The sequence below is a fragment of the Pleuronectes platessa genome, chromosome 2 (genome assembly GCF_947347685.1).
Source record: "Pleuronectes platessa chromosome 2, fPlePla1.1, whole genome shotgun sequence".
NCBI classification, from domain to species: Eukaryota; Metazoa; Chordata; class Actinopteri; order Pleuronectiformes; family Pleuronectidae; genus Pleuronectes; species Pleuronectes platessa.
The window spans coordinates 30,349,062-30,375,169 of record NC_070627.1 but is presented as its reverse complement, the minus strand read 5'-3'; the positions used below and the strand labels follow the sequence as shown (position 1 = coordinate 30,375,169).

At 39.6% G+C, this 26,108-nt stretch overlaps 1 protein-coding gene across 1 annotated transcript in view; it reads right to left on the bottom strand.

Annotated features, from left to right (window-relative positions):
• Positions 1 to 26,108, bottom strand: part of nfasca (neurofascin homolog (chicken) a) — an 84,107-nt gene that overhangs the window by 47,787 nt on the left and 10,212 nt on the right. Inside the window, exons 2-5 of the mRNA XM_053446456.1 lie at positions 11,759 to 11,818; positions 7,030 to 7,200; positions 3,245 to 3,262; positions 1,673 to 1,778 (exon numbers count right to left, since the gene is read on the bottom strand). Of these exons, the coding sequence (XP_053302431.1) occupies positions 1,673 to 1,778; positions 3,245 to 3,262; positions 7,030 to 7,123 (218 nt within the window). The 5' untranslated portion in view covers positions 7,124 to 7,200; positions 11,759 to 11,818. The remainder of the gene's footprint in view (positions 1 to 1,672; positions 1,779 to 3,244; positions 3,263 to 7,029; positions 7,201 to 11,758; positions 11,819 to 26,108) is intronic.

Genomic DNA, 26,108 nt, shown 5'->3' with positions numbered 1-26,108 from the left:
TATGAACAATGTACCACTGTCCTGAGCTGGTCATACCCCCACTGATGTAATCACTGGAGGCCCAATGTGTGTGTGTGAATTATGTGACTATTTCGAAGCAGATGAATACTGATGAATGAGTGTACATCACAGCAAGTTTTGTTTGTGCTATTGTGATGGCAATCATTTTTTGTATGTGGACTGGAAGAAAAAAGTAGTACTCTGGTATTGTTTCACATTTCACAGTTGAGTGACATGACTTATAAAAAGAGAAACAGAAAATGTTTTACAGGACAATCACAAGCAGGGTTTAAATAATCAGAAAATACTGCATAAAAAAAAAAAACAAGCAAGAGTTGAATACGTTTGCAACAGCTATAACAGACCGTAAGACAGAGTGATGAATGTAACTGAATGTAAAATTAAAATGTTCAGTTACCTGAAAATACCTAGAAGGCTTTTCTGATTTATGTGTTACAAGACATCAGCTAGTCAACTCAAACAAAACAATAACATTGCTTAGGAAAATAATGAAAGTTATTGCTCGGCTTGACTCCAGAGCTTATACAAATGAGAACATAAGCTTCATAAATCTCAGTGAGAGAAGACATCCTGTACGTAGATGGAGGGATGTGCATCTTCATCACGGAGGCCTATGTTATACTCATCTTGAATGATCACATACATGCATATTTGATTGCATTTGTTTGGATCTTAAACAGAGAGCAAACCAAAGCTGATTCCAATACTGCCACTCATTAAGCATCTGTTAATCTTTGACTTTGGCTTTTCACAAATAGTGTTTGGTGTGTGCCACTAGCAGGTTTCACAAGAGGCCCATTCTTGCAGAGAAATGGCTCGTTTTCCAACATAGAATTTGTGCGTGAGGCGTGTGGCTATGTAAAACACTTTGAATTGCCTTTATGTTTGAAACGTACTATATAAATAAAGCTACCATACATTGCCTTTTCTGCAGAACAAGTAGCTGGGCGGGGCATTGAAAAGCACAGCAGACTTGTCAAGCAGAGGATACACAAGGCATGCAGACAGGTGTCACTCTTTAAAGGTTTGTTAGAGAGCAGCAAAGGAGCTTTAGGGCAAGCAACCGTTCATGTTAGGGGAAAGGGGGTCACTAAAAAAGGAAGGGTGGTTATGATGAAATGTGCTATTGTGGGAGAGAGACACAGACGGTTGAGGACAGACCGGCAGGAGAGCACATCAGAGTGGCACTGTCACCCCTCATAATTCTCACTGGCACAGACAGACCAGAGTCAATGGAGATAGAGGAGTGGGGAGGGCAAAGAGACAACAAGAACAGACTGAGCAGCGTGACAAAAGGCAGCAGAGGAGAGAAATAAAGACAGAGAAAATACAATGCTCTTGAGTGAATGGATTAAATGATAAACAGTGGGAATGCATAACATGAGCCTCATTTTGTCACCTCAGTCTTAGTGTGACCTTTTCTGCATGTTTTCAGAATTACTGTCAGATTTGCGAAATGTGTCAAACTATTTAATTTAGCTAACCTTTAGCCACTCAGCAATTGTTCTTTAATGTCCATTATGGTTTAGGTTAAGATAATAGTAGGCAAGTAGTAGCTAGAGTAAGTCACTTGTAAATGAATGTAAGTCAATGTAATGTCTTCTGACACCATGCAAATTGACTCTTAGTATTTGTGTGTGTTTGTGCTTACGTTGGCACTGGGTTTCCCTTGGCCTCACACTCGATGATGATGTTATCTCTTGGGTCGACAATGTAGTCCTTCACTGACTGTTTGACTATAGTGGGGGGTTGCTTTACTGTGGAAGGAGGAGGGAGACAAAGAAAGGGTTACAGAAATACAAAATGAACACACACATTCATACCCATGCACCCACACACCGTTCTGCTTTGCATGTCATTCTATGTCAGCTATTGAAAACTAGTAGCTAGTGATTTATGTACGGCTTTCTTAAAGATCGATAGATTGTTTTCTTGCGTTATAGTAATAAAACCAAATAGAGAGACATTAGATGGCAAGAACTGGTTGTCAACAATCAGAATATGTTTGGTCGGCATTCCTATTCCATGACAAATATGTATCAGGTACCATCTACGGCTTGCACCTTAAAGGGATTGTTCACCGTAAAATGAGAATTCACTCATTATCTACTCACCACTTAGTCAATTGTTAGTCCTTTTTCAAACGAAATTAAACAGCAGAAAAAACATGACATGCCTCCATACTCAACCCATCTTGTAGCTAAGTCTGCTAGCTTAGCCACTTCTGTTGGACATTTTTCAATGAAATATCCCTTTAATCTTCTGCACAAACCTATTTAACAATAAACATCAACACTAAACAGAAATTATTAGGACTAATACAGTACCTGAAGATTACTTTTTGTTTGTTTGAATAGACAAAGACTTTATGAGTTGCGTACTTAAATACACTAATGAAAAGTCCAATATTTTGTGCAGATTAAGTTCAGTTGACCCACACAACAGGAGACGTACACAGCCAGGAATTCCGGATTTAAGTAGCTGGAATGATCTGGATGTAGGATCTGACATTATTGATTAATAACTGACTAAATTTGATAGTCATATGGGATTTGTTGACAGTAAGAAAATGTAAAATATCACATTTCTTTCATTTCCACAGATTTTTTCCCTTTTATGTTTATTTGAATGAAAGGTGATGATCAGCTCACAAAAGACAAGATAAGTAGCACTTCAGAGAGCCAGCTGCCTGCTGGTCAGACAGAGAGATGAGAGAGATGTAAGAACACTTTACCTCTGTAATTGAAGCTCTTCAAGCTAATCTTATATAGAACTGAAACAGCACTGTGTTATGGCCTATATAGCCCTTGTGTTGCTATGGTAACCACACAAATATAGGTGTAAAGTAGCATGCATACTCGTGATAAAACCAGGGTATGAGAGCTATGGCAAACAACACTCTTTTTTATAACATTCATATAACTATTATTATATTTTATATAACATCCTCACATACTATTAACTACCCATGAGTTATCCAAGCGCAGCTCAGCATAGGCACATTAATTGGTGTTATTTACCGTTAATGTGTTCCTACAGAGTGATCTGCTCATGAGTGCATTATACTGTATATGTGAGGGTCTTTAACCTCTATGGAGAGAATGACAGACAGAACGATGTTTGCACCGTTCTGTCTTTTTCACAGTCATCATTACAAGCTATGAGCTAAACAATGAGGTGGTGGGAAAGAGAAATGAGTGGCATGTTAAAAAGAAACACTTACGGTCTTGCTGGATCTTTGCTGTTAGTCCAACGGAAAGCAAAAAAGAGACAAGAGACCGGTGCACCAATTGTAATGTGATGGTAAATTATATCAAGACAAAAACATTGATATTACTATGTTAGACATTGTTATATTCATCATGATTATGTTACAGCTCAGGGGTTCCCAACTGGTGGAGTCCATTTTGAATAGGTCCCAAGCAAGTATTTCAACTTCTTCTAGAAAATAACTATGTTGGTCGACCTCAACTTGAAGGGAAATCTGGACCAGTTGAAGACTGTTGTTACAGGTTAAATACATACATTATGTTAAAGAGCTTATGTGAATAAGTATCTATACTAGTGTGATCAACACAATGAAACAGAGAAACAGTGACAAAGGACTCACCTATAATGAGTTCCCACATCAGAAAAGTATGAGTTAGGAGGAAGAGAGAGACCATACAAAAGTTATGCTTTAGATCATATATCCAACACAATAATACAATCTCACATACAATCTCCAGTGGGCTCATTCTTTGACAATTAAAGCTAGAAACATAAGGTAAATAGAACTATAATTGTGTTTACAACTTCACATGCATGGATGTATGTGGAGGCCCCCATATTAACTTTTTAAAGAGCTGTAAACTGTGTATACTGTTTATTATTCTATACAAGCCACAATATCCCACACAAAAAGAAAGATACAAGACATACTAAGAGCTAGGCTTAATGACTTTAGATTGTCAGGAGAGAATGTAGCTCAATCCTCACCAGACTTGGTTTAATTTTATCAGCGTTTATGTGTGGTGGTATCAGACTTTGCTTTCGCAGCCAGATTCTGCACATGACTCAGATGCTCTTTTTTTTTCTTCAGCACCAATGATAGGATGAATGTAAATGTAGTCTGCTGTGGTTTACTGAGTTCACTCAATACATGTCAGAAAAGAGTTTTAGTCATGTTGTCATTTTGTCCCATTTGAATTTATAACTGAATAACCATTGCTGTGAAAGTTTTCTGGAAGCTGGTGAATGGAGAACTCAGGCAGCAGCTGATGTCTTATGCAGAAGGTTTTAATGTAGACTTGATGCATCAAGGAGACCAGAAGGTAGAAAAACATACAAATGCTAACAGAGTCACATGAGCACCCCCAAGTCTGAAGATGTCTCCCAAAGGATCCAGGTATATTTCCCTCTACTTGCGTCACCCATTCCAACAGCACATCCATAAATGGCTAGAATGGCTGTCACTCTCTATGTTACATGTAGGTGTTCACATCCTATTAGATGGTTAAGCCTAAAGCATGCATTCCTAAATAACGTTGTGTCCTTACGTCTTTTCCACTGGTGAAATACGCAAAAGAGTTGAAGTTGGTGCCTTTCTGTCTTGGCATCTGAGTTAGATATGATTCCGCAACGTAGACACTACAAGGTAATACTAGTTGGCCCTTTATCTATAACCTGACCTTGGGCACAGTGATTTCAGTCACATTAAAGACGAAAAGCCTCATCCCACTAAGCTAGTTAATTGTGTGACTAGAGAAGATCATTATTATTATACTATATATATATATATATATATATATTTAATTTGATAGATATATAAAAAATATTTTATATATATAATTATATTATAATTACTATTAGAAGGTTTTTATTTAGTCATTAAAAGTTTTCCTGGCTCTGGTTATAGAGCAACCCTGTGTCAGGAGCTTGACCTTGTGTCTTTTTTTTTAGCCTTGAAATTAGGTATGTGCTGTGCGCATGCATCTCTGTATGTCACATTCATCCATATCCCAAAAGGAGGACTTTGTTTTCTCAAGAGCTAACTACATAACTACATAGACCTATTTACTGAATTGAACTTGTATTCATCATCTAAAGGCCTTCCCTTTTAAATGTTCAGATGCATGTGAGGAGGATATGTGGAAAGCACCAATGGATAAAGGTCAATAGTGCAGCTGTGAAGTAGATAAGTAGACATAAGGAAAAGAGGGGGATGGGGTTTCTCCCTACTGAATTAAAGCATCAGCAGTGGAGCATGTGGTGCCTTTGTTAGTGCTTCTGATGCAGGGCTAAGAGGGGTGGAGTCTTGAGGTCTTGAACATATCATAAACCATGATTTTGCTAATAATGTGAAATTGCAAAGCTGAGGCATGGTTCAGAAAACACTTTATAACTAATGGTGTAATGAATTTTTTTTTATTAACAAGGGGCCTCAATATCCAACTGTTCTAAACAAGAAATTTCTAAACAATACCCACTCATGCTGTCTGAAATTCACCAATACTTTTCTTATCTGGGATTTGTTCTGATTTGAGAAACAAAATCTTTGCACATTCAGGAGCACCATTTTGCTTGTGGAAAATCAGTTACTTTTTCCCGATTCTACAATTGTATTATGGGATTTAAAATACTTTAATCTAAAGGTTTCAGTGCATAATTTTATAATTGCACATTTTAATCAATTTTTTTAAGTGCCTCAGAGATTTTAAACACAGTGAAAGATGGGTGTGAGGTGACACAAATAGTTACATTTCTTTAGATTTTACACACTGTTGTTTCCTTATTAAATGTGTCAGGTGTTCCATGGTTTCACATCTTTTAGTTAAAATGTTCTGTCAAAAATAACCTGTTGATTTTGAAAAACGAGCAGATTTTCTGTGTATAGAGAACATTTAAACCAAATGCCCTTGGGTTTCTCTTGGTTTGACATCATTAATTATTGTAAAGTTGAGGAAGATTCATCTTTGTTGTGTGTTTGTGTGTGTGTGTGTGTGTATGTGTGTGTGTGTGTGTGTGTGTGTGTGTGTGTGTGAGAAAGAAAAAAAGCAAAGAGAGGGCAAAAATGAGGAGAAAGTTTCCTCTGTGGTTTTGTCTCCAAATCCTTCAAGTATCTATTTAACAGCAGATTCCAGTCAGGCTGTGAGTCTTCCTGAAATGACTCCTGCTGTATCAGAATTACTATCAAACATTAATATTTGCATTGATTTAATGATTGATTTAATAACTTTGTATTTTTGCAGTGTGGCAACAACCTGAAGTGACACAGTATTACCCAGAGATATGAAGCAATTGTGACAGATGTGATCACCACTCTAGCTCCAACACTATTGAGAGCATACATTTCTTTGAGGGTTTTGATGTCACAACTACACAGTCTTGCATTGTCCACCTGTACAAGCAGCCAATTCTTTGATGAGATTTTAAGTTACAAGAAAAGTATGTTTAGGAAACACTAAAGAATTGGGTGTCAGGAAGCCAATATATCACTGTACACCCTTCAAGATTATTTGTTTTAGAGAAGAGGGGCTAAAGTTGATCTTTTCTTTTCTCATTTTCCATATGTTATGGTTATTTTCGCACTCACAGACCATCTCAGTGGGTTTTACCAAGCTATAGTAATAGGCTTACCTGTGTATCACTTAGAAACCAGGTAGCCAATCATAAGTGAGGCCCAGAGACAGAGATGATGAACTAAGAAATGCCCTGTTCTTGCTAGTGCTCCATGGAGAAGCATGAGAGAGGAGATATTTAGATTATTTGGGGTACTAAAAAGCGCAAAAATATATTCTGAGGGACATCTAAACACATTAAATATAAACAAGTTCCATTACTACTGAATTTATGTTAATAGTAGTACTGTCTGTATTTTTTGCTTCATCTTTATTACTAACTAAAATACCTTTTTTGATTCAACCAAATAAACAGTTTGATCTAAAGGTAAAGTATTACGTATAGCATATTATCATTTGCTGTAGCATATTGAGGTAAAATGGATCTGATGATTGCCAGGTGACTTACGGTCTTGTGGGACTTCGATGGGTGTTGCCTCACGCAACAATAGAACCAGTAAAGACACGAGAGCCAGGGCCGTATGCCTGCCCTTCCCCAACATCTCTCCCTAATTGGCTCGCCTTGTCCTTCACCACTGCTTATTGGTCAGAAAGTTCTCCTGAGAGCCGCGCCGAGGACCTGTGAATACAGACACAGAGACAGATGGTTAGATAGAAGACAGCATGGTAGACAGTAGAGTAAAAGAGCAGTATAAACTGTGTATGTTGGGGGTCAGTGCGTGTTCTGACAAGAGAGAGTGTGTTGACTCTGGCCTACATTCACAGCTGAGTCTCTTTGTGGCTCCTTAGAGAGCAGCCTTGAAACAAAATAGAAGCGAAGCCCTATGCCACTGTATCAGTGGGATCAGGCTTGTCACAGGCTGCTTCACAGGAAGACAATTAACAGCAAAATGTGGAATACTTTCAATGAATTTCCTGAAATTAGTATGCTGAATATTTGATAAAACATAGTCATGTACTGATATCAAGATGAGAGTCTTACATGGATCACAATACTGTCTATACTGGTCTTAATGGTTAATGGTCATGATCAGTTTGGAATTTCATCATTTTAGGAGAAGGCCATTCGGTCTTTGATGTAACTATCTCTTTAGGGCATAAGGGCCATTCAGTGAATTAAAAGCAATGAGCTAATAAACAATAATCTCACTGATCACAAATCACAAATGACATGAAAAATATTGCTGTCTTTAATTAACTTATCTGATATTTTTTTTCTCAAAGAAGTACAGTTGTTGGACAATCATTGGAATGACTTCTTCTTATGTTCAGAATCCATATGTATTAAAACATTTCATTTCAGAAGTTAAATTTGCGGTTAGACCACCATAGGTCTTAGTAAGATGAAGCTCAAACATTACACAGAATGAGCAAGTGCATTTTTGAGTTGGGGGGGAGACTTCAAAATGGAATAGCCTGTCAGCATGTGAATTTTTGGATTTCATGATTTTAAAGTTATCACAATTATTATGCAACGTCGACGTGGTTCCAAGCCATGTCACTTGAGTCCACTACTCTGCTCAGTCGTCTGTTTATGTCCAATGTGATAGCAATACTACTGAGAACGTCCTATGTGCCCCTTCCCTTACTAAGGGTTGTTCAACTGACCTGTGTAAGTTTAAGTTCACTTCTTGTGTGCTAAACAAACATTTTATCTGTTGGTGGTTACTTGTTTGTCACAATTGTATTCCATACCAGGTATCTGTGCCCTTTGTCCAAAATATAATTTACTGGACTAAACAACTTATTTATTGTTATAAATTAATCCTAAGAGAAGTTTATTATCAACCTTAAGAAACCTACAGGTGGTGAAATGGACGCTATATTCATGATTTTTACAGTCAGTGCTGTCTTTAGCGTTTGTAAATATTCAGCAGCCAGCACACCACACAGAGCTTTCTAATTTATACCCCACCAACTCCAAATTAGAGCTGCGCAAAGACCACCTGCCCACTGTTAATCCCTGTACCCTGCATGCTGCCATCCCCCACAGTCCTCCTCTCTGCTTTCATTTATACCAGAGCTCAAAGCTCAGGTTGCCATTTCAAATCTCCAGGAATCTAGGAGAAAATGTGGACGGTAAAATTGACCAAACACAAAGCACTGCTGATGAGGACTCTGACTTCGCTGAATACGCCTTAACTGTGTATAAAGTGTAAAGGATCTTACAGCTGTTCCGGTCAAATAAATGAAGCATTATTCTTTGTTGTAAAAACTGGACTAATATCTTTCCAATGTTGTATTACAACTGTTGTTTATTTAAAGATTGGCTCCCAAAACAATATGCAATATTATTTATGGAAGGTTTGTTGACCTTCAGAAAAAGAAGTCAACCTTTCACAAATAACTGCTTTGATCAGGCCAGAAATATATAAACCTTTTCATTTAAGCTTATTCTGGCTCATTAAAAAATGTTCTGGCTGTTTTTTCATTATCTCTGACAGCCAAACAAATCATCCAAATCAAACAAACTGCTATTTAGAAAGAGTTATGTATACCGCCTGATAGACTAAAGCAATGCATCTTTCTATATAAAAAATTGATAATTATTATTATTTATTAATGCTGTACTCTACAGTGAATGGCATGAAGCATATCAGCATCATGATATTCAATTGGGATAATGTCAAGAATGTTATTCCCTGATGATGATGCTATATGGAATATTTTGCTCACATTGTGGTAGCAAGCAGTGACGCAGTGTTTCTTTCAACTGTAAGCAGTGGAATAACAGACTGACTTCACAAGAGAGGGGACTCAACAGCTTTATGGCCCAAGGGCAGTTGTCAGATTTCACCCAAAACCTGCAAACACTCCCTCACACACACACACACACACACACACACACACACACACGCACACAGAGACATTATGCATAAACCATCTGGTGGCATGTCAGTCCTACAGTATTCAACTAAATAGCTAATCTGTCCCTCAGGAGGTAAGACCCCAGCATGGGCAGGCATGAGGAGGCATTCACACGCACGCGCGCACATACAAAACCTCACTCTGCAGTCCAGATGTGAAAACTGACCAGTATCACATTATCTCTTTTTAATTACTGAGCATGTACACACACACCTACACACACACACACACAGACACACAAACACATACAGGGCAGGGAAAACTAGAGGGATAAGCAAAATAAAATACCACACAGTCCACTTTAGAGAGAAATGTGATGAGAAAGTAAGAGAGAGAAAAAGAAGATAGAAATGGAGAGAGATCGACAGAGAAGAGTAAAAGTTGCAAAACCTCTGAATTAGGTCAGAGCTTGTCTCCATGTGTGGAATCTCTCCTGCAGTGCATTATCGTACAAATGACAAACAACCACTGAGAAAAAGGGTCAGTGAGCATTGCATACAACATACTACACATTACCTCACATGGCAGTGTAGCAGCAACATACTACTCGTTTTTTACAGTCCCCACTGCATGGCAACAAGGAGGATGCTTCTGTTAAGTATACAAAACACACGTAGCCTAAATATAAGTCCTCTTTGTAGGTTGATGCATAGATTGGTTGATTTATTTATTCTATTTATTCATAGTTTACTCTTTTCAATTTATGAGAAAGTACAAATTGTAAATGCAAGACCATCCTCACTCTGTAAATTAATAATTTTGTACTAACCTGAGTAAAAGACATCGTCCTGTGTGTATGGAATCTGCATTGACACTGAGTCACACGTACACAAACAGACTGAGGCTGCTCCTCAATAAACATTATATGTTCATGGGGCTGTCATTAATACACACCTGGTCTATACAGGTTCTCATAAATGGAATAGAGAGGGAACAGTGCTATGGGGGTGATATGACTCCTTGTTCTGCTTTGCATTGGCTAAAGCTGCAGCTGTACCCGAAAGTCCTAATTGCAGCTTTCAAGTCTCCCAAATAAAAATACTGTCACATGATTAAACATACATTATAAATTCTTACTTGCCAACCTACCATCAAAATAAAGAGATTTTGTGAATCAGCATTTTTTTAATTGACAGATGCACAAATCCAGCAAATGGGGTGTTTTTTTGCAGATGATGTGTAATGATCCTTTTCTATCCGAGCCATGAGCGATGAATATATTTTTCTGCTTTATTTTCAACTTGAAATCTCCTAATATTGACCTTATATGACTTACATGACATTTACCCTCACATTACACCCCCCTTTTTTTTCACATTATAGCCTTTTGTTTATTCACTGCATATGTTATAAACAGAACCTACTCCAAGTTAGCTTAAAAATAAGGCAGGCAAGGTAGTGACTAAAGGTGTTTTTTCTACTTATTGTCTCAACATGTTATACAACCTTTATTTGAAAAAAAAAAAACGCAAACTATTTGCAGAGGACCAGCATAATCAGTGAACTTACCAATTTCTATAACTGCAAATGGTTGCTCTAAATACTAAACGTGGTTATTTCTCTGGACTATTTTTTTTATTTTATCTCAGTCGTAATACTGGAGGCTATAACACACAAACTACCCCCTCAACCATTCTGCTGACCTCCATATATACCCCAAATCCAGAATCACAAATGTTCCTCTACAAAGAACCCAAAATAGCCCTCCAACCGTCATACTCAATTACCATCAACCACAGAAATGGAATGACTAACACACATAAATAAATACTGTAGGTACAAATTGCCAGCAGCTGCAGATGCAGCACTTACGGCAACCACTTTTATGGCCTATCCCCTACCTGTAACCTTCCCCTCATCACCCATCATTTGTCAGTGAATAATCACCATGTGCCGTAATCAGTCAAGCAGTAATACTGCAGCAACAGAGAGGAAATAAATAAGAAATATGGAAGTCACGTTCCCCTAAAGCGTGTAAGCAAAGCACAAGAGAACCAAGTAACACTGATGGTCAAGCAGGTTGTAAAATTAGTCTGAGTTTAAATATTCACAAGCATATATTAAGTCTCTCAACTGTTATGAGGTAACCTTAAATCAAATTAACCTAAATCTTTCCACATACAAATATGAACCTTTTTAATCAGTTCAATTCAATTTTCATGAATGTTTTACTGAGGTGGACCAGCAACGTTTAAAGAAGGATATTCACAATGATATTGAACTCTCTTTTACCATAGACAGATATGCTTGAGGAATAAGTAAGAATTGGTGCGTAAGGTTTGCAGTAAATGTATAATACACTGACTTACGTACACGTGTGGACACGTATTCTCTCTGTCCAGCCACTTTGTTTCGACCACTTAGCAGGCCTGATGGAAAAGAGAAAAACAAATTATAATCTCATGAATTATGTTAATCAGGCCAGACAATTATGAAATAACTGTTTATGAATAGGTCTGGGATCAGTGCAAATATTTAAGTATTCTAAAGAAGCACTATGTGTATCAAAAGGTTGTGTAACATGAATGCACCACTCAACAGGCCTACAGCTAAAAGGTTCAGAACTCTGAAGGGAAGACTTGAGTCTGATGTGCTGACTACTAATAAGTCTTTGTCACCCTAAGCAAATGAAGATGCAGAAGATGCAGAAGATGCAGAAAGATGCAGAAGATACAGTCGAGCAGACACACACACGCACACACACACAGACACACACACATATATATATATACACACAGACCCACACACATGCCTCAGGACTGTCTGCATTAGTGTGGTTCTCCAACTGTGAGTTTGTGCTATCAAAGCACTTGTCTGTGCACCAGCCGCTGCCCTTAGGATCACAGGATGCTATTTCTTTTTGTCCTTCTTACTGCTGTTGCTGATGCTGCAAACACTCACACATCCCCAGTCAGCTCACACTTTAACACAGTCTGCCTTTAGGAATGGAGGTAATGCCTCTGTGGAAGTAGAAATATAAATCACTAGAGCCTGACCAATATGGATTTTTGTGGGCCGATTGCCTTTCGGAGCATTTCGGAGACCAATACAGGGTTTTGCCTGTCCCAAAATTAGGGATGGTACTGAGCCGTCAGACCGGGGGGTGCTGTGCCAGGACAAGGGAAGACACCCATGGAGCCATGCTCAGCTCCACTGTGTTCATTTAGGGTCTTTTCATAGACGTGTGGATCATAAATCAGTTATTTTCAGTCATTTTCTGTGTCTTTATCATTCATGCTGCAGACTGCCAATGGAATCTAGCCATCCCAGTGAGCCCCGCCATCTCCTTTGGCTCTCCATACATTGTCTAGGCCACGTACGTCAAATTCACGTTCATTTTCTAAAGCATCATTGTATCAGGCCATCATGAAATACCAGGAACGGGTGAATGTGTGTGTGTGTGTGCGTATGTGTGCGTGCTCCCAGACAGTGCACACAAAAACATGGGCCCCGGGGCTGCGCCCCCTCGCCCCCGTTCACTTGTTCAGAGAGACACCCACAGTGAAATCAAAGCTAGTACACGTGAAGCTGCTTCTTATCAGTGGAAACAGTGAAAACACAGAGTTTCTCTGGTCACAGTTGCTCAGAGGTCAGTGCTGCAGCTTCTTGATCAGAGCAGAAGCTGCAGTTGGTTTGCAGCGAGCTTCAGTTTATGTGTCCGCCTCCAGTCTGACCTGCCTCCACTTTTTGTTTTAATATTTCGTCAACTAAAATATGCGTCACATCCCATTACGTCTACGGCCCTGCGCTTTTCCCTGCAGGTGGCTAATCTTGAGTGTCAGACCCCCGGCCTCGGTCAGCTAACCATGGATAAATCTCCAAAAAGAAAAGTCTGGGAGGAAAGGCGTGGAAGGATTCATTTGCTTTCAATGCCAACGATACTGGCTTACCTGTATGCTTGATATGTTGTTGGAAATTAGCAAACAACAAAAAATCGTTTGTTGAAAGACAAATTTCCAGAACAAGCACACATCATTTCTTGAAAAGTACCAAGCCGGAGATGAGCGATAAGAAGAGTTCTGTCTTTCATTTATTTCAAAGTAGGCTTATGCCAATGCATTTTGTTCTCCTCTTCATAAGAGTTTGGTGTTTTCCTTTGTGGTAACAGGTAAAAGTAGCAATAAAATGTTGGGGGGGGCTGCAATTACCTTCATACAGAAACCACGAAATTATGATATAGTAATCAACCGCTTAGTGATGAATTTAGCCTAAAAAAAAGGTGATCAGTATAAGTTGTTACCACTTAACTAGAAATGTGTTGGGAGGCGGAACATAATTTGACAGAGGAGGCCACCTTGCAATTATCTATGCAGGAGAACTGCACGATATCGGACAAAAATATTATATTACAGTAACCATATACTGTGTTATGAATTAACATACAGAATAGGAGAAAACTAATAAAAACAAAATTTATAAAACTTACTCTGTAACTCCAGTTAAGGTGGTGTAACACGCATTGAAATAAAAGCATCAGGTACAATTTTGTTGCAGTGCAAACTAACGCAAAAAAGTTCAAAGGCCCATCATCATATGCACAGCCATGCTATAATGTGTGTAGCCCACAGACAGTATGGTAATAGTAGTAGTGGTGCCACTGGTGTAACAGCACCGTGGTGGACAGTGACAAGTATTTCCAGTGTTTGTGTCTCTGAAAGACATCCCAGCACAGAAAGGGGTGAGAGTATGTGTCCTGTCTACTGAGTGTTTACATAACTGCTGATCGCAGCTGGAGTCAATTAGCCTGGATGCCAGACGAACTTAGCCCCGCCCACAACAATTTGGTCGGGCAGTTCGGTCTGGAGTCGCTCCATTGGGAAAAAATTATGGGGCGTGTTTCAACTGACCAGGAAGTAAAATTCCTCTTCGCTCAATTGGATAGACCTACAACCAATCAGAGCAACGTAGTATGTGACGTATGCTAAGCAACGCATTGTGAGTTATTTACTAACCCGGGTTCACACCGGACGCTTCAGCGCAGCGCCAAGCCTTAAATAACAGCTGGCTCCCATCCACTCCCATGTTAAAACTTTGTGCCGGTCACACCGGAGGCTGAAGCACCGCGAGGCAGCCTTGGCGCAGCGCGGTGCTTCAGCCTCCGGTGTGACCGGCACAAAGCCGTGCAGCGATCTACTGGATAAACGGGTGATATTATTAGCGCTGCCCGGCGGTTCAGCGTCGCTTCAGTGTCCGTTGTGAACAGCCAAGCGCCGGGGCGATAGGGATTAGCGCGGTGCTTTGGCGTCGCCTCCACGTTCTGTGTTCCTCTTTCAAAATGAATGCGCTGTCGATGTCTTCTAAAACAGACCCAATGGTCAAAGCATCTACACATCTCAGCTCGCCAGCGGCAGGCATGTTTGTTGAAAACGAATTCAACCCGAGGGCACTGTGATGACGTGGTTGATTACGTTACCGTTGATCATCTGTCAATCATCGTATAAAGCCCGCCCTGACAATCTGATTGGCCCGGTCGGGCCATAATTTTTTCCCAATGGAGCGACTCCAGACCGAACTGCCCGACCAAATTGTTGTGGGCGGGGCTAAGTTCGTCTGGCATCCAGGCTAGGAGTCAATGGCTTCATAGGAAAACTAACAGGAACTACTGCACATTAAAGTGCACCTAAACTGGCTACTGGCTATACCTAAGCTCTTATCACAACACACTGCTCAGAATGAAATAATTCTATAAATTAAAGCTCTAGCGGTTAAAAAGATTAACATTTTTTTTAGTTACAATGCTGTCTTGTGGTACTGCTGATATTGTTGCTGTTTCATTTGATTACATTTCTCAGCAATTTATTTTGTATAAGCACACTTATTATGACAAGATGTATAAAACAAACAGGCTATTTTGGTCTCAGTAATCCATTGTAATTTGTGATGAAGCTCAATCAATCAATGGACATGCTTTTAGTTTATAAGTACTCTTGCAGTGAGGCTTCCAGATAGTATTAGCTCACATGCAACAAAGCTCTTAATTCCTGTTTTAGCTTGGACAGTGAGCAAAGCCCAGACTTAGGTGAGGGAGCTTGGTAGTATGTAACAGAGGAGTATGAGTTAAATGGTCTTTATTTATATAGCGCTTTTCTAGTCTTGATGACCACTCAAAGCACTTTACAGTATAGTTTATTAGGGTTTGAGGCCTGAAAGGCCAAAACCCTATTGATTTTGTTGCGGTTTGTTATATTTACAAATATTTATATTTCCTTGGGCTCAAATTCCTGTGAGCTAAAATGAGCTAAAAACATGAAACTTGCCACAATAACTGGAATTGATGTGCATCATTTATCGCTGAAATATGAGCTCAATCGGCCACATGGTGGCGCTGTAATAAGTCCTTGAAAATACACATTTTGACAAGCCATGCTCCTCACACCTTAAGACTGATTGACTTAAAATGCAAGACACAAGTCCAGCTCAATGTGTTATACAAAAAAGCCTCTAGGACCATAAAGGTCTGTCATGAATCTTCTTTGCAAATTTGCATCCTATCAACACCAAATTTGGTACACAGCACTGTGAGACTAAGATACACATTTCTTTTATAAAAAACGCCATTAGTCAAAAACGTTTCGCAAAGGCGGATATGTTATGTGGTATACATGTCACAACCAGACTGTGTTGATGCTTAACAGGAAATTTGCAATAACTCATCTACATTTGGTTCAATCATCATCAAACTTGGGAGATATGTTTGAATAGTGTCCGGAAACATGCAGAGCAAAGCAGTTTGAGTTCTGCTGATAGGGGGCGCTAAAATCTCCAGACATCTATAGCGCAGTAACCACTAAACCAAATTTCACCAAATTTGGTATGAATGCATCTAAAGTGCCGAATTGAGATAATATAGTCTAGAAACATACAAATTGGTACAACTATTCGGAAAGTAATGCCCAAGAAATTCGAGTCCAGTCGGCCACAATGTGGCGCTATTACATTTGACACTCACACAGTTTGTTTAATTGACTTGAAATTTCACACGCAAGTCCAGCTCAATGTGCTCTACAAAAAAGCCTTTTTGACCATAACTGTCTGCCATTATGGATTTTTGGTAGTTTTCATAAATTTAAAAACAGTAATCTAACATCTCCATTTTGGTTTCTGAACCATCAACACCAACTTTAGCATTAAAGCGTTGTGAGACTGAGATACACAATTCTATAAAAAAAATTCAGGATTGGTAAAAAATCACTAATTATAATAAACTTTTGCTAAGGGCTGGGCTTAGAGGAAAATTGGCTATAACTTTTTAAATATTTGAAGCTGGGAAACTATATGTGAAACTATTCAGATCTGTTTATATTGAATGCATATGGAAGTTGCTTCGGATGAAAGTATCAGTTAAATGACATGTAAGGTTATGTGCTGCTTCCGTCTATTAAGCGAATTAAAGGGGATTTATTATGAAAATTCCACTTTTGTAGTGCTTCTACATGTTCATTTGGTTATCTGGCATGTCTACCGTCCCAAAAACTAAATTTTTGTGGTTCCTCTATGTCAGAAATTATACGCTAGATGGCGTCGAATGGATTACGACCGAAAAAGATGTAATGTTCCAACAATGCCCATGTAGGGAGTCTCGCTACATGGCCTTGGACCACACCCCACCATCATTTCACCGGCTTCGGGGGGAGCTGGGCCGTCTCTCCCTGGTTCGCCGGCTCCCCCCGGGGGCGTTAGCACCCTGGCGGGATCCCACGGCTAGCGTTAGCTCGCTGCTGCTACCCGTCAGACATCTAAGTGGCCGCATAAACATGCCGATCGTCGATGGGAGTCCCGGGACACCTCTAAACGATGACTCAACAGTGTGGAAGGATGCTGCTGCCGCGCAAGCTACTGTTCCCACTGCGGGGCTGCGCTGTGGAGCTGGGGCTCTCGCAGCCAGGCTTCGGCCCACCTGACTCTCGTTCAAAACGATATGGTTGCAAGATTTTATCTTTCTCTCCAGTAGCCATATTTCTACCGTGAAGGAGGGACGAAGGGTGAGGGGGGGGGGGAGAGCAGAGAGAAATCTGAGGAGAGCTGTTTTAGACAGGGTAAAAAGGGTGCTGTTTTAAATTATCCTTGTGGTATTTTGACCAAAATATGTTACAGACATTTCATTAAGACCCCAAGGAACCATATCAACTGTGGTAAAATGGGCATACGATGGGTCCTTTAAGGCTTGAACCCGCTATAATTGCCATATTAAACCTGGTGGGTTTAATATCTTGCCATGGGATCAAAAGCGCCAACTTCTTGTTATACAGTGCCTTGCATAAGTATTCACCCCCCTTGGACTTTTTCCCATTATGTACTGTTACTAACTGGAATTCAAATAGACTTAAATAAACTTTTTCCCGTTTGATCAACAAAACATGCATAGTACTTTGGAGGTGCAAAATACATTTTATTGTGACACAAACAATAATGAGAACAAAAAAGTTGACATCTGTTGGGTGCATAAGTATTCACCCCCCTGTGTCAATACTTGGTAGAACCCCCTTTCGCTGCAATTACAGCTGCAAGTCTTTTGGGGTATGTCTCTACCAGCTTTGCACATCTAGAGATGGAAAGGTTTGTCCATTCTTCTTGGCAAAAAAGATGAAGCTCAGTCAGATTGGATGGAGACCGTCTGTGAACCGCAATCTTCAAGTCTTGCCATAGATTCTCTATTGGATTGAGGTCTGGGCTTTGACTGGGCCATTTTCAGACATTAACATTCTTTAATCCAAACCATTCCTTTGTAGCTCTGGCTGTATGTTTAGGGTCATTGTCCTCCTGGAAGATGAACCTCCGCCCCAGTCTCAAGTCTTTTGCAGACTGCATCAGATTTTCTTCAAGGATTTCCCTGTATTTGGCTCCATCCATCTTTCCCTCTATTCTGACCAGTTTCCCTGTACCTGCTGAAGAGAAGCATCCCCACAGCATGATGCTACCACCACCATGTTTCACTGTTGGGATGGTGTGCTCAGGGTGATGGGCAGTGTTGGGTTTTCGCCACACATAGCGTTTTGCATTGAGGCCAAAAAGTTCAATTTTGGTCTCATCTGACCAGAGCACCTTCTTCCACATGTTTGCTGTGTCTCCCACATGGCTTCTGGCAAACTCCAAACGGGATTTTTTATGGATCCCTTTCAACAATGGCTTTCTTCTTGCCACTCTTCCATAAAGGCCAGATGTGTGGAGTAGACGACTAATAGTTGTCCTGTGGACAGATTCTCCCACCTCAGCTGTGGATCTCTGCAACTCCTCCAGAGTAACCATGGGCCTCCTGGTTGCTTCTCTGATTCATTTTCTCCTTGTCCGACTCTTCAGTTTGGGTGGACGGCCTCCTCTTGGTAGGTTTGCGGTTGTGCCATATTCTTTCCATTTTCTTATGATGGATTTTATGGTGCTCAGAGAGATGTTCAAAGCTCTGGATATTTTTTTATAACCTAACCCTGCTTCATATTTCTCCACAACTTTATCCCTGACCTGTTTGGTGAGCTCCTTGGTCTTCATGATGCTGTTTGTTCAGTAATGATCTCCAACAAACTCTGAGTCCGTCACAGAACAGGTGTATTTATACTGAGATTAAATTGCAGACAGGTGGACCCTATTTACTAATTATGTGACTTGTGAATGCAATTGGTCGCACCAGATCTTTGTTAGGGGTTTCACAGTAAAGGGGGTGAATACATATGCACTCAACACTTTTCAGATTTTTATTTGTAAATAATTGTGAAATCCATGTAATATTTCCCCCCACTTCCAAATGATGCACTATTTTGTGTTGGTCCATTACATAAACTCACGATGAAATAAATTTTAATCTGTGGTTATACCATGACAAAATGTAGAAAAGTCCAAAGGGGGTGAATACTTATGCAAGGCACTGTAGGACGACCTTCTCTAGTCCCTCATCCACAGCCGACCCAGTGTTTGGATTTCCACTATCATGCTTGAACTAGTGTGATTTCCAGAACTTACTATTATAGCTTTAACACGAACTGATGACTAAAGCATTCATCCAATATTTGTTAAAGCTATACAGTATACCCCTTATAGGTACATTAATGCACATATTGAACATCTGGGGGTGAATTGTTTAACTAGGTTAAGTGCTTGGCCAAAGGGTATGGTAGTATGCCCTACTTAGGGAAATGTGTATGTGAAGAAGGCTGCAGTGCTATGTATACAGTGCTCTCCTTGTTATCTTGTTTGACGGCTTCAAATCAAATCAAATTTTCTTAGACATTATAGCCCACATTCACAGATCAAATTTTGCCTCAAACAATTAACAATCTGTACAAGGTGTGACATCATCTGTTCTTCACCCAGCTTACCGGACAGCAAAGTCTCTATATCTAAACTAACCTAACCAGAAGCAGAAACACACCATATAACGACTCATTTCAGGCTGCATTTGATGGGTTTGAAGAATGTGTGTGTATGACAAACATTTTCATTTGCCTTTATTTACAGCCCCAGTTTCTGCACATTCGACATAATTTTTTATTAGTTTCTAACCTGTGTAAACGTTCCCATATTATTCACGATGATCATTTCATGTTTGGTCTGAAATGGTGCCATATGCCAATCAGGAATTAGGGTAACCTTCAAGGGATAAATGTGCGATGTTATAGTGATGGGAAGCTCGGATCATTTTACCGACTCGGTTCTTTGAATCTCGTTCAGTAAAATGAACGAATCTTTTTTCGAGTCATTCGTTCATTTCAACGGGGGGGTGAAGAAATCCCTGCAAGAAATTCCTGCATTAAAATAATGTATCATGACAGTAGTGATGATTTGAAATGGTAATTTATTATCACACTAGCATTTAATTATCACGGCAAACAATTACGCTGCACTTAACTGTAAGTAAAGTACAAAAAAAGTTAAAATAACGAAACCTGTAATTATCACTTTCGAACGAATATCATTCACGTGTTACTAAACCTAGTCACGCGAAAGTAAACGAGGTAAACAAATCCTTTCTGTTTCCACTTCTGAGCCTATGCAGGTCACGTGAAAAATTATCCAAAGATCCGTATCAGAAGACCCAGTCAAAATGAACAAATCATTTCTGTTTTCTCTAGCTACCAGTACTGAGCATATGTAGGTCACGTGGAAAATGATCCAAAGACTCGTAACCGGGAGATGAACGAATCGTTCACCTCCCAACCGTGTCTTCAGATCAATGATTCGTTCTTCTGCCAACAGAGTCTTCGGATCCATGATTCGTTCATCTGCCGGATATGAGTCTTTGGATCCTTTTTCACGTGACCTGCATCAGCCTATGCAACAGTCCCGATGCGCGGCCACGAGAAAATTAACGAATCTCTCTTTGAGAGGACTCGTTACTCCCAAGTCCTTGTAAGGATTCGTTCAAAATGAACGAATCGTTCACGAACGACACATCACTACAATGTTATAAAAAACACTCTTTTTGACATCCACAGCATGTATGATCAGCGTCTTTAGCTTTTTCCTCAGGACTGGTCTGTTTATGTACCAGCGTGCATGACTGTCATTAACTGTTAAAAATAAGTTAACTTTTTTCAGTCTTTCAGCCGATGTAACTCACTATTTCCTTTTTCAAATAAGTTATCATTGTGAAGGATCAAGAAATTAAGTCTAAATTAAAGATATCTGTTCTGCACGTCCTCTGAAATTGAAACTACATATCTGTGAGATGAAGTATGCACATGAAAGCAAGTATAAGAACCAAGTACTGAATAACATTTGGACTAAGAATGCTTACAGTACATTAGTCATGCTCTTTTAATAGATGTTAAGGTTTAAATAGAAATAATTTCTGTCAAATAACTTTGCAGAATCAGAGATTATATGTCACTACAATTAGAATTTACTATACAGATTAATAGTGGAATGCTATATTCATTGAGACAAATATATTGTGTAAATGTTGTATTCTACTTAGTCATCTCTACTCAATACAGAATATGTTTTTGTAAATGTGGCCTTCTTGAGAATTCTGTTACAAGAATGACGTTGAACACTTTACATTATGAAGTGTTCCTTTATTAATAATATAACACACAGTAGAAGCCTAAACTGAATGTGCGAAGTGAATAAAAAATGACCATATACAAACCTTAGCTGTGTGTTTGTGTGTGCGTTTGTGGTGCTGGTGGTGGTGGGGGTAGGGGGGGTACTACGATGTCCAGTCATTCACCTAATCTTCCCTGCTGATTTACTTTAACGGATCTTACACTCAACAATTCGCTAGTTTCTATCCCTGAGGTGTATGTGCCGGGGTGCGTGTGTATCCTCAATCCTTCCAACCATGGCCTTTGAACCCTGTGTATTGCACAAGAATGTCAGGGGTCACATTCTAAAAAGCAGATGGGATAATTGGGAAATGTGTGGGAGTTGTTGGGTTCATTTATGTGTCTAAAACATAATAAGCACTATTTGTGTTTCCATTGTCAGTATTCACTAAAGCATGTTGTTGCATTAGTGATGTTGTTTTTCACTTCCTTTTTTATTATTTGAATCATGTGACCAGAAATTAATTAGCTTTTAGTTTGATTTGTATTTGGTCTGTTCCAAAGAACACAATGTACAATGCAGAAGTGCTGATATCCTGGTCTGTGTCACTCTTGTAAGATGGCCTGTTCTGTCTCACTGCCGTCAGATGTCCTGGTCGGTCTCACTGCTGTCAGATGTTCTGGTCTGTGTCATTGCTGTCAATTGTCCTAGTCTCTCTTACTGCTGTAAGATGTCCTGGTCTGTCTCACGGCTATAGATGTCCTGGCCTGTATGTGTCTCTGCTGTAAGATGTACTTGTCTGTCTCATTACTGTCAATTGTCCTGGTCTCTCTCACTGCTTTAAAATGTCCTGGTCTGTCTCACTCCTGTAAGATGTTATGCTCTGTCTCATGGCTGTCATATACAATAATTAACCTCACATATTCTGGTCCACCTTTAACATCTACTGCCAAACATACCTATAAAAGGATGGTAAGTTACATTGTAACCTTTGGACCTCTACTTGCCTATGTGTGAAAGTCAGCATACACGACTATCAAAAAATTTCAAATCTGAAATTTTAAAAGATTAATGTTAAGACAGGGCTGTTGTATTGTAATAAAGTGGCCTGGGAGTTGAAGTAAAACTATACAAATCTGTTTGTTAGCTCCAGAAGTGTAACCAAATGAATGCACATCATTGCCTTTTTATGAATTAAGATTAAATGCATTAAGGAAGGCAAAGAGGAAACTGACGATTGAAATAGCTCTACCTGTTGAGATGGAATGTTAGGTGCAATTTAAAGCTGAGGAAAAAAAATTCAATATATTTGTATATTTATTTTGTAAATTCAACTTTTTGGCATCGGCATCTGTCCAGGTTATAAATCTCACACATAACCCAAGTTTAGTTACAATGCGGCACCAAAATGTGTGTGTGTAGACTATTACTGGGCTCTTCTATTGTACATCTACAGACATTGTGTAACATGAACCCCCCTTTCTTTTACAAAGCCCTGCTCAATTAACTCTCAGCCCCTCAATGGAACACAAACAGGGACAAAACAAAGCAGTGTCAAATGCAGACCCAGTCTTCTGCACCATGTTCAACCTCCAGGGAAGGAAAGATGGAGGGACAGAGGATAGAAAATGGAGAGGGTGGAGGGTGAATGTGTGGTTACCAGGCAATGCATGTGTGTTTGTGGATGTAATTCTTGGTGGGGGCTTCAGTTCGATGTTGCAGAATGACCTACTTTTAATCGAAAGAGAGAGAAAGAGCGAGTAGAAAAAGATAGTAGGGATCAGCAAAGTGGAGATGCAATGGAAAATAAACAGGTTCAGTGGTTTTATTCATTAAGAGGAAATAAAAGAAAGGAGCATGGGGAAAGACAGAGATGTACAGGGAGAAAGAGAGGTGAAAGAGACTGAAAAAGATGTCCCTTAGGGTCAAGCAAGAAAGAGATGAAAATAAAGAAACAACGGAGAGTTGTAAAAAAAGGAGGTGTGTGGGTGTGTGTGCGGGTAGTTGTGTGTGCGTGTGGTTGTGTCAATCTATAGTTATGATGGCCAATTTTGGTTCAATACCATCATTGTCAGGACATTTTGATGTGAGGACCAGCCAAAACAAGGGCTCAGAGGGCTGTTTCTTGGTGTGTGTGTGTGTGTGTGTGTGTGTGTGTGTGTGTGTGTGTGTGTGTGTATATGTGTGCCCTGAAGATCAATTCTAAATAAATCAATCCGAGTTCCTGGATTGATGTTGAAACACTTCCTGTGTCCACACAGCCTCTTTTATGAGAGCAGTAGGAATACATACATTATGCAGGAATAGAAATACATACCCCAAAAGCACAAATTATTTATTGTTTAAAAAAGACAAACTGTAACAACAACTTTGACCAATTCTGCCTATTTTCCCAGTACCCATGCTGCTACTAATCTTTTTTTTAAATGGCTCCTTTAGTTCAAAGACTTGAAAAAATGGAAAAAATGGAATCAATGAGTAGCACTTTTACCTCTTAACCACAACTGAAATTATGAATATATAGGTCTCCGGTTTGCTGGATCAAACACCTTAATATTATTAGTTAGACATGTGCTTATCTCTGTAACAAGTCAAACTGACCACCATGAAACAGTATTACACTTTCTAGTGACATTTCCATAGTGGTGTGAGGCATTGAAAGACAGCAGGAATTGAAGCAATTGCAGAAATACATGTCAATCATCATATCCATCATGTCAAGGCAGATGGCCTTTCACATTGAGTCTTTTTCTGTCAGAGTTTTTTCTCTCCAAAAGAATTGAATTATATTTTTTGAAAGACCAATCTCAAACATGAACTCTGTATCAGTCTAACTATTTTCAGCAGTATGTATTTCATATGATGCTTAGATGATGACCATATCCACAGTGAATGGGCTGTATCACATAGCACTTTTCTAGTCTTGATGACCATCAAGAAATTTGGGGTTTCGGTATCTTGCCCAAGCACACTTCTGCACACAGAAAGGGGAAGACAGGGATTTAACGGTTAACCTCATGGTTAGAGGACGACCCACTCCACACTAAGCTACAGCCACCCGACACACAAAGCAAAAATGTATTCATGTATATGCACAAAAACAAGTCACAAACAAGCAGAGCACACAGCAAGACCAAATCCTATGCAGATCTTGCAGACCTTTGAACTAAGGAGAGTTCAAAATATCTGATGAGGAAATACAACCGATTGGGGGACCCCAACCAGTTCATTACTCCCTGTCAGTTTCTACCAATCACACCCACAAAGACAGGATTGAGGCAGGCAGACATAGAGATGGAGGTGGAGGGAGGCGAGGCAAGAGGGGAGACAGTTAAAGATGTAGACAGAGAGATATCAGCAGACAAGACCAGAGAATACAAAAACAACACAGATGATGTGGTGTCACAGACTCATCCGGCTGAACAATCTGTAGATGGTGTGACATCCTCTGTCTTTAACCCTTGACTAGGATGAGAAAACTACAAAAACACAGAGGAGAGGAAGGGGAAAAAAAAGAAATGCTGTACTGAGAGAGTAAACGGGCCATAACACAAATACCAGGATGTAAAGAAAAAAATGAGAGGAGATGGTATGAAGAAAGAAGGGTTAGGAAAATGGCAGATGTTTACCTGACAAATCATCAAAGAAGGTTAACGTCTCTTCCTATGTCCTTCATCTGAAATATTGAAGACCTCCCACTTGCAGCTAAATCACACTAAAGACTTCCCCTTACACCTGCTTATTGACATCATGAATTCATGACACTACCTCAATATTTTTTATTTTATTCTATTGTATTGTATTTTATTGTATTCAAATATACCTGCTGCTATGACGACTTAATTTCCCTTCGGGGATGAATAAAGTAATCTATCTATCATCTATCTATCATACAAAGAGGCCATTTAGTGATCCCTCCAGGCACATCGCTCAGTCCAAAACCACACCCACCCACTTGGAGCAGGCAGCCTCTCAAATACGTTCAGCACTATACTTGGTTTTCCAGTATGTTATCCAAAAAAAAAAAAAAAAGGACCATGTTGAATCCACCAGTCCAGATATAGAACGTGATTAAATGAATGTGCACAAAGTCACATTTCTAAGTTCTTTCATTGTTACATATTTTGTTGACGTTAAACATTTTCATTAGCCTACATTGTAAAGTATTAAGCTTGGAATCCACATAACCGACAAAAGGACAGCAGTTTCGGTGGATCAGCGAGCCTGCACTGTAGCAGACAAGATGGCAGGTTAAATAAATGTCCATCTGTTCGTGTGTGTATTTGTGTGTGTGTGTTTGATGCTGCAAATGATTTGAACAATTATGTGAATTTCACAACGCATTTATTGTTTAAGGAATACTGTAATAATTATAATAATACATTTTATTTGTAAGGCACTCTTCATCCGAGAATCTCAGAGTGCCACAAGTACATAGTTAAAATCAAAGTCCTAAAAACTCAACTCAAAGTAAAAACGCCTTCTTGAATAAAAAGGTTTTTAGGTCAGTCTTAAAAGAGTCAAGGGTCTGTGTTGCCCTCAGGTGGTCAGGGAGACCGTTCCAAAGGCGGGGCGCTGCTGAGCAAAAGGCCCGGTCGCCCATGGTGCGGAGCTTGGTGTTGGGAACCCGAAGGAGCGAGCTACTTGTAGATCTGAGGGTGCGGGTGGAGGTTTGGGGAGTGA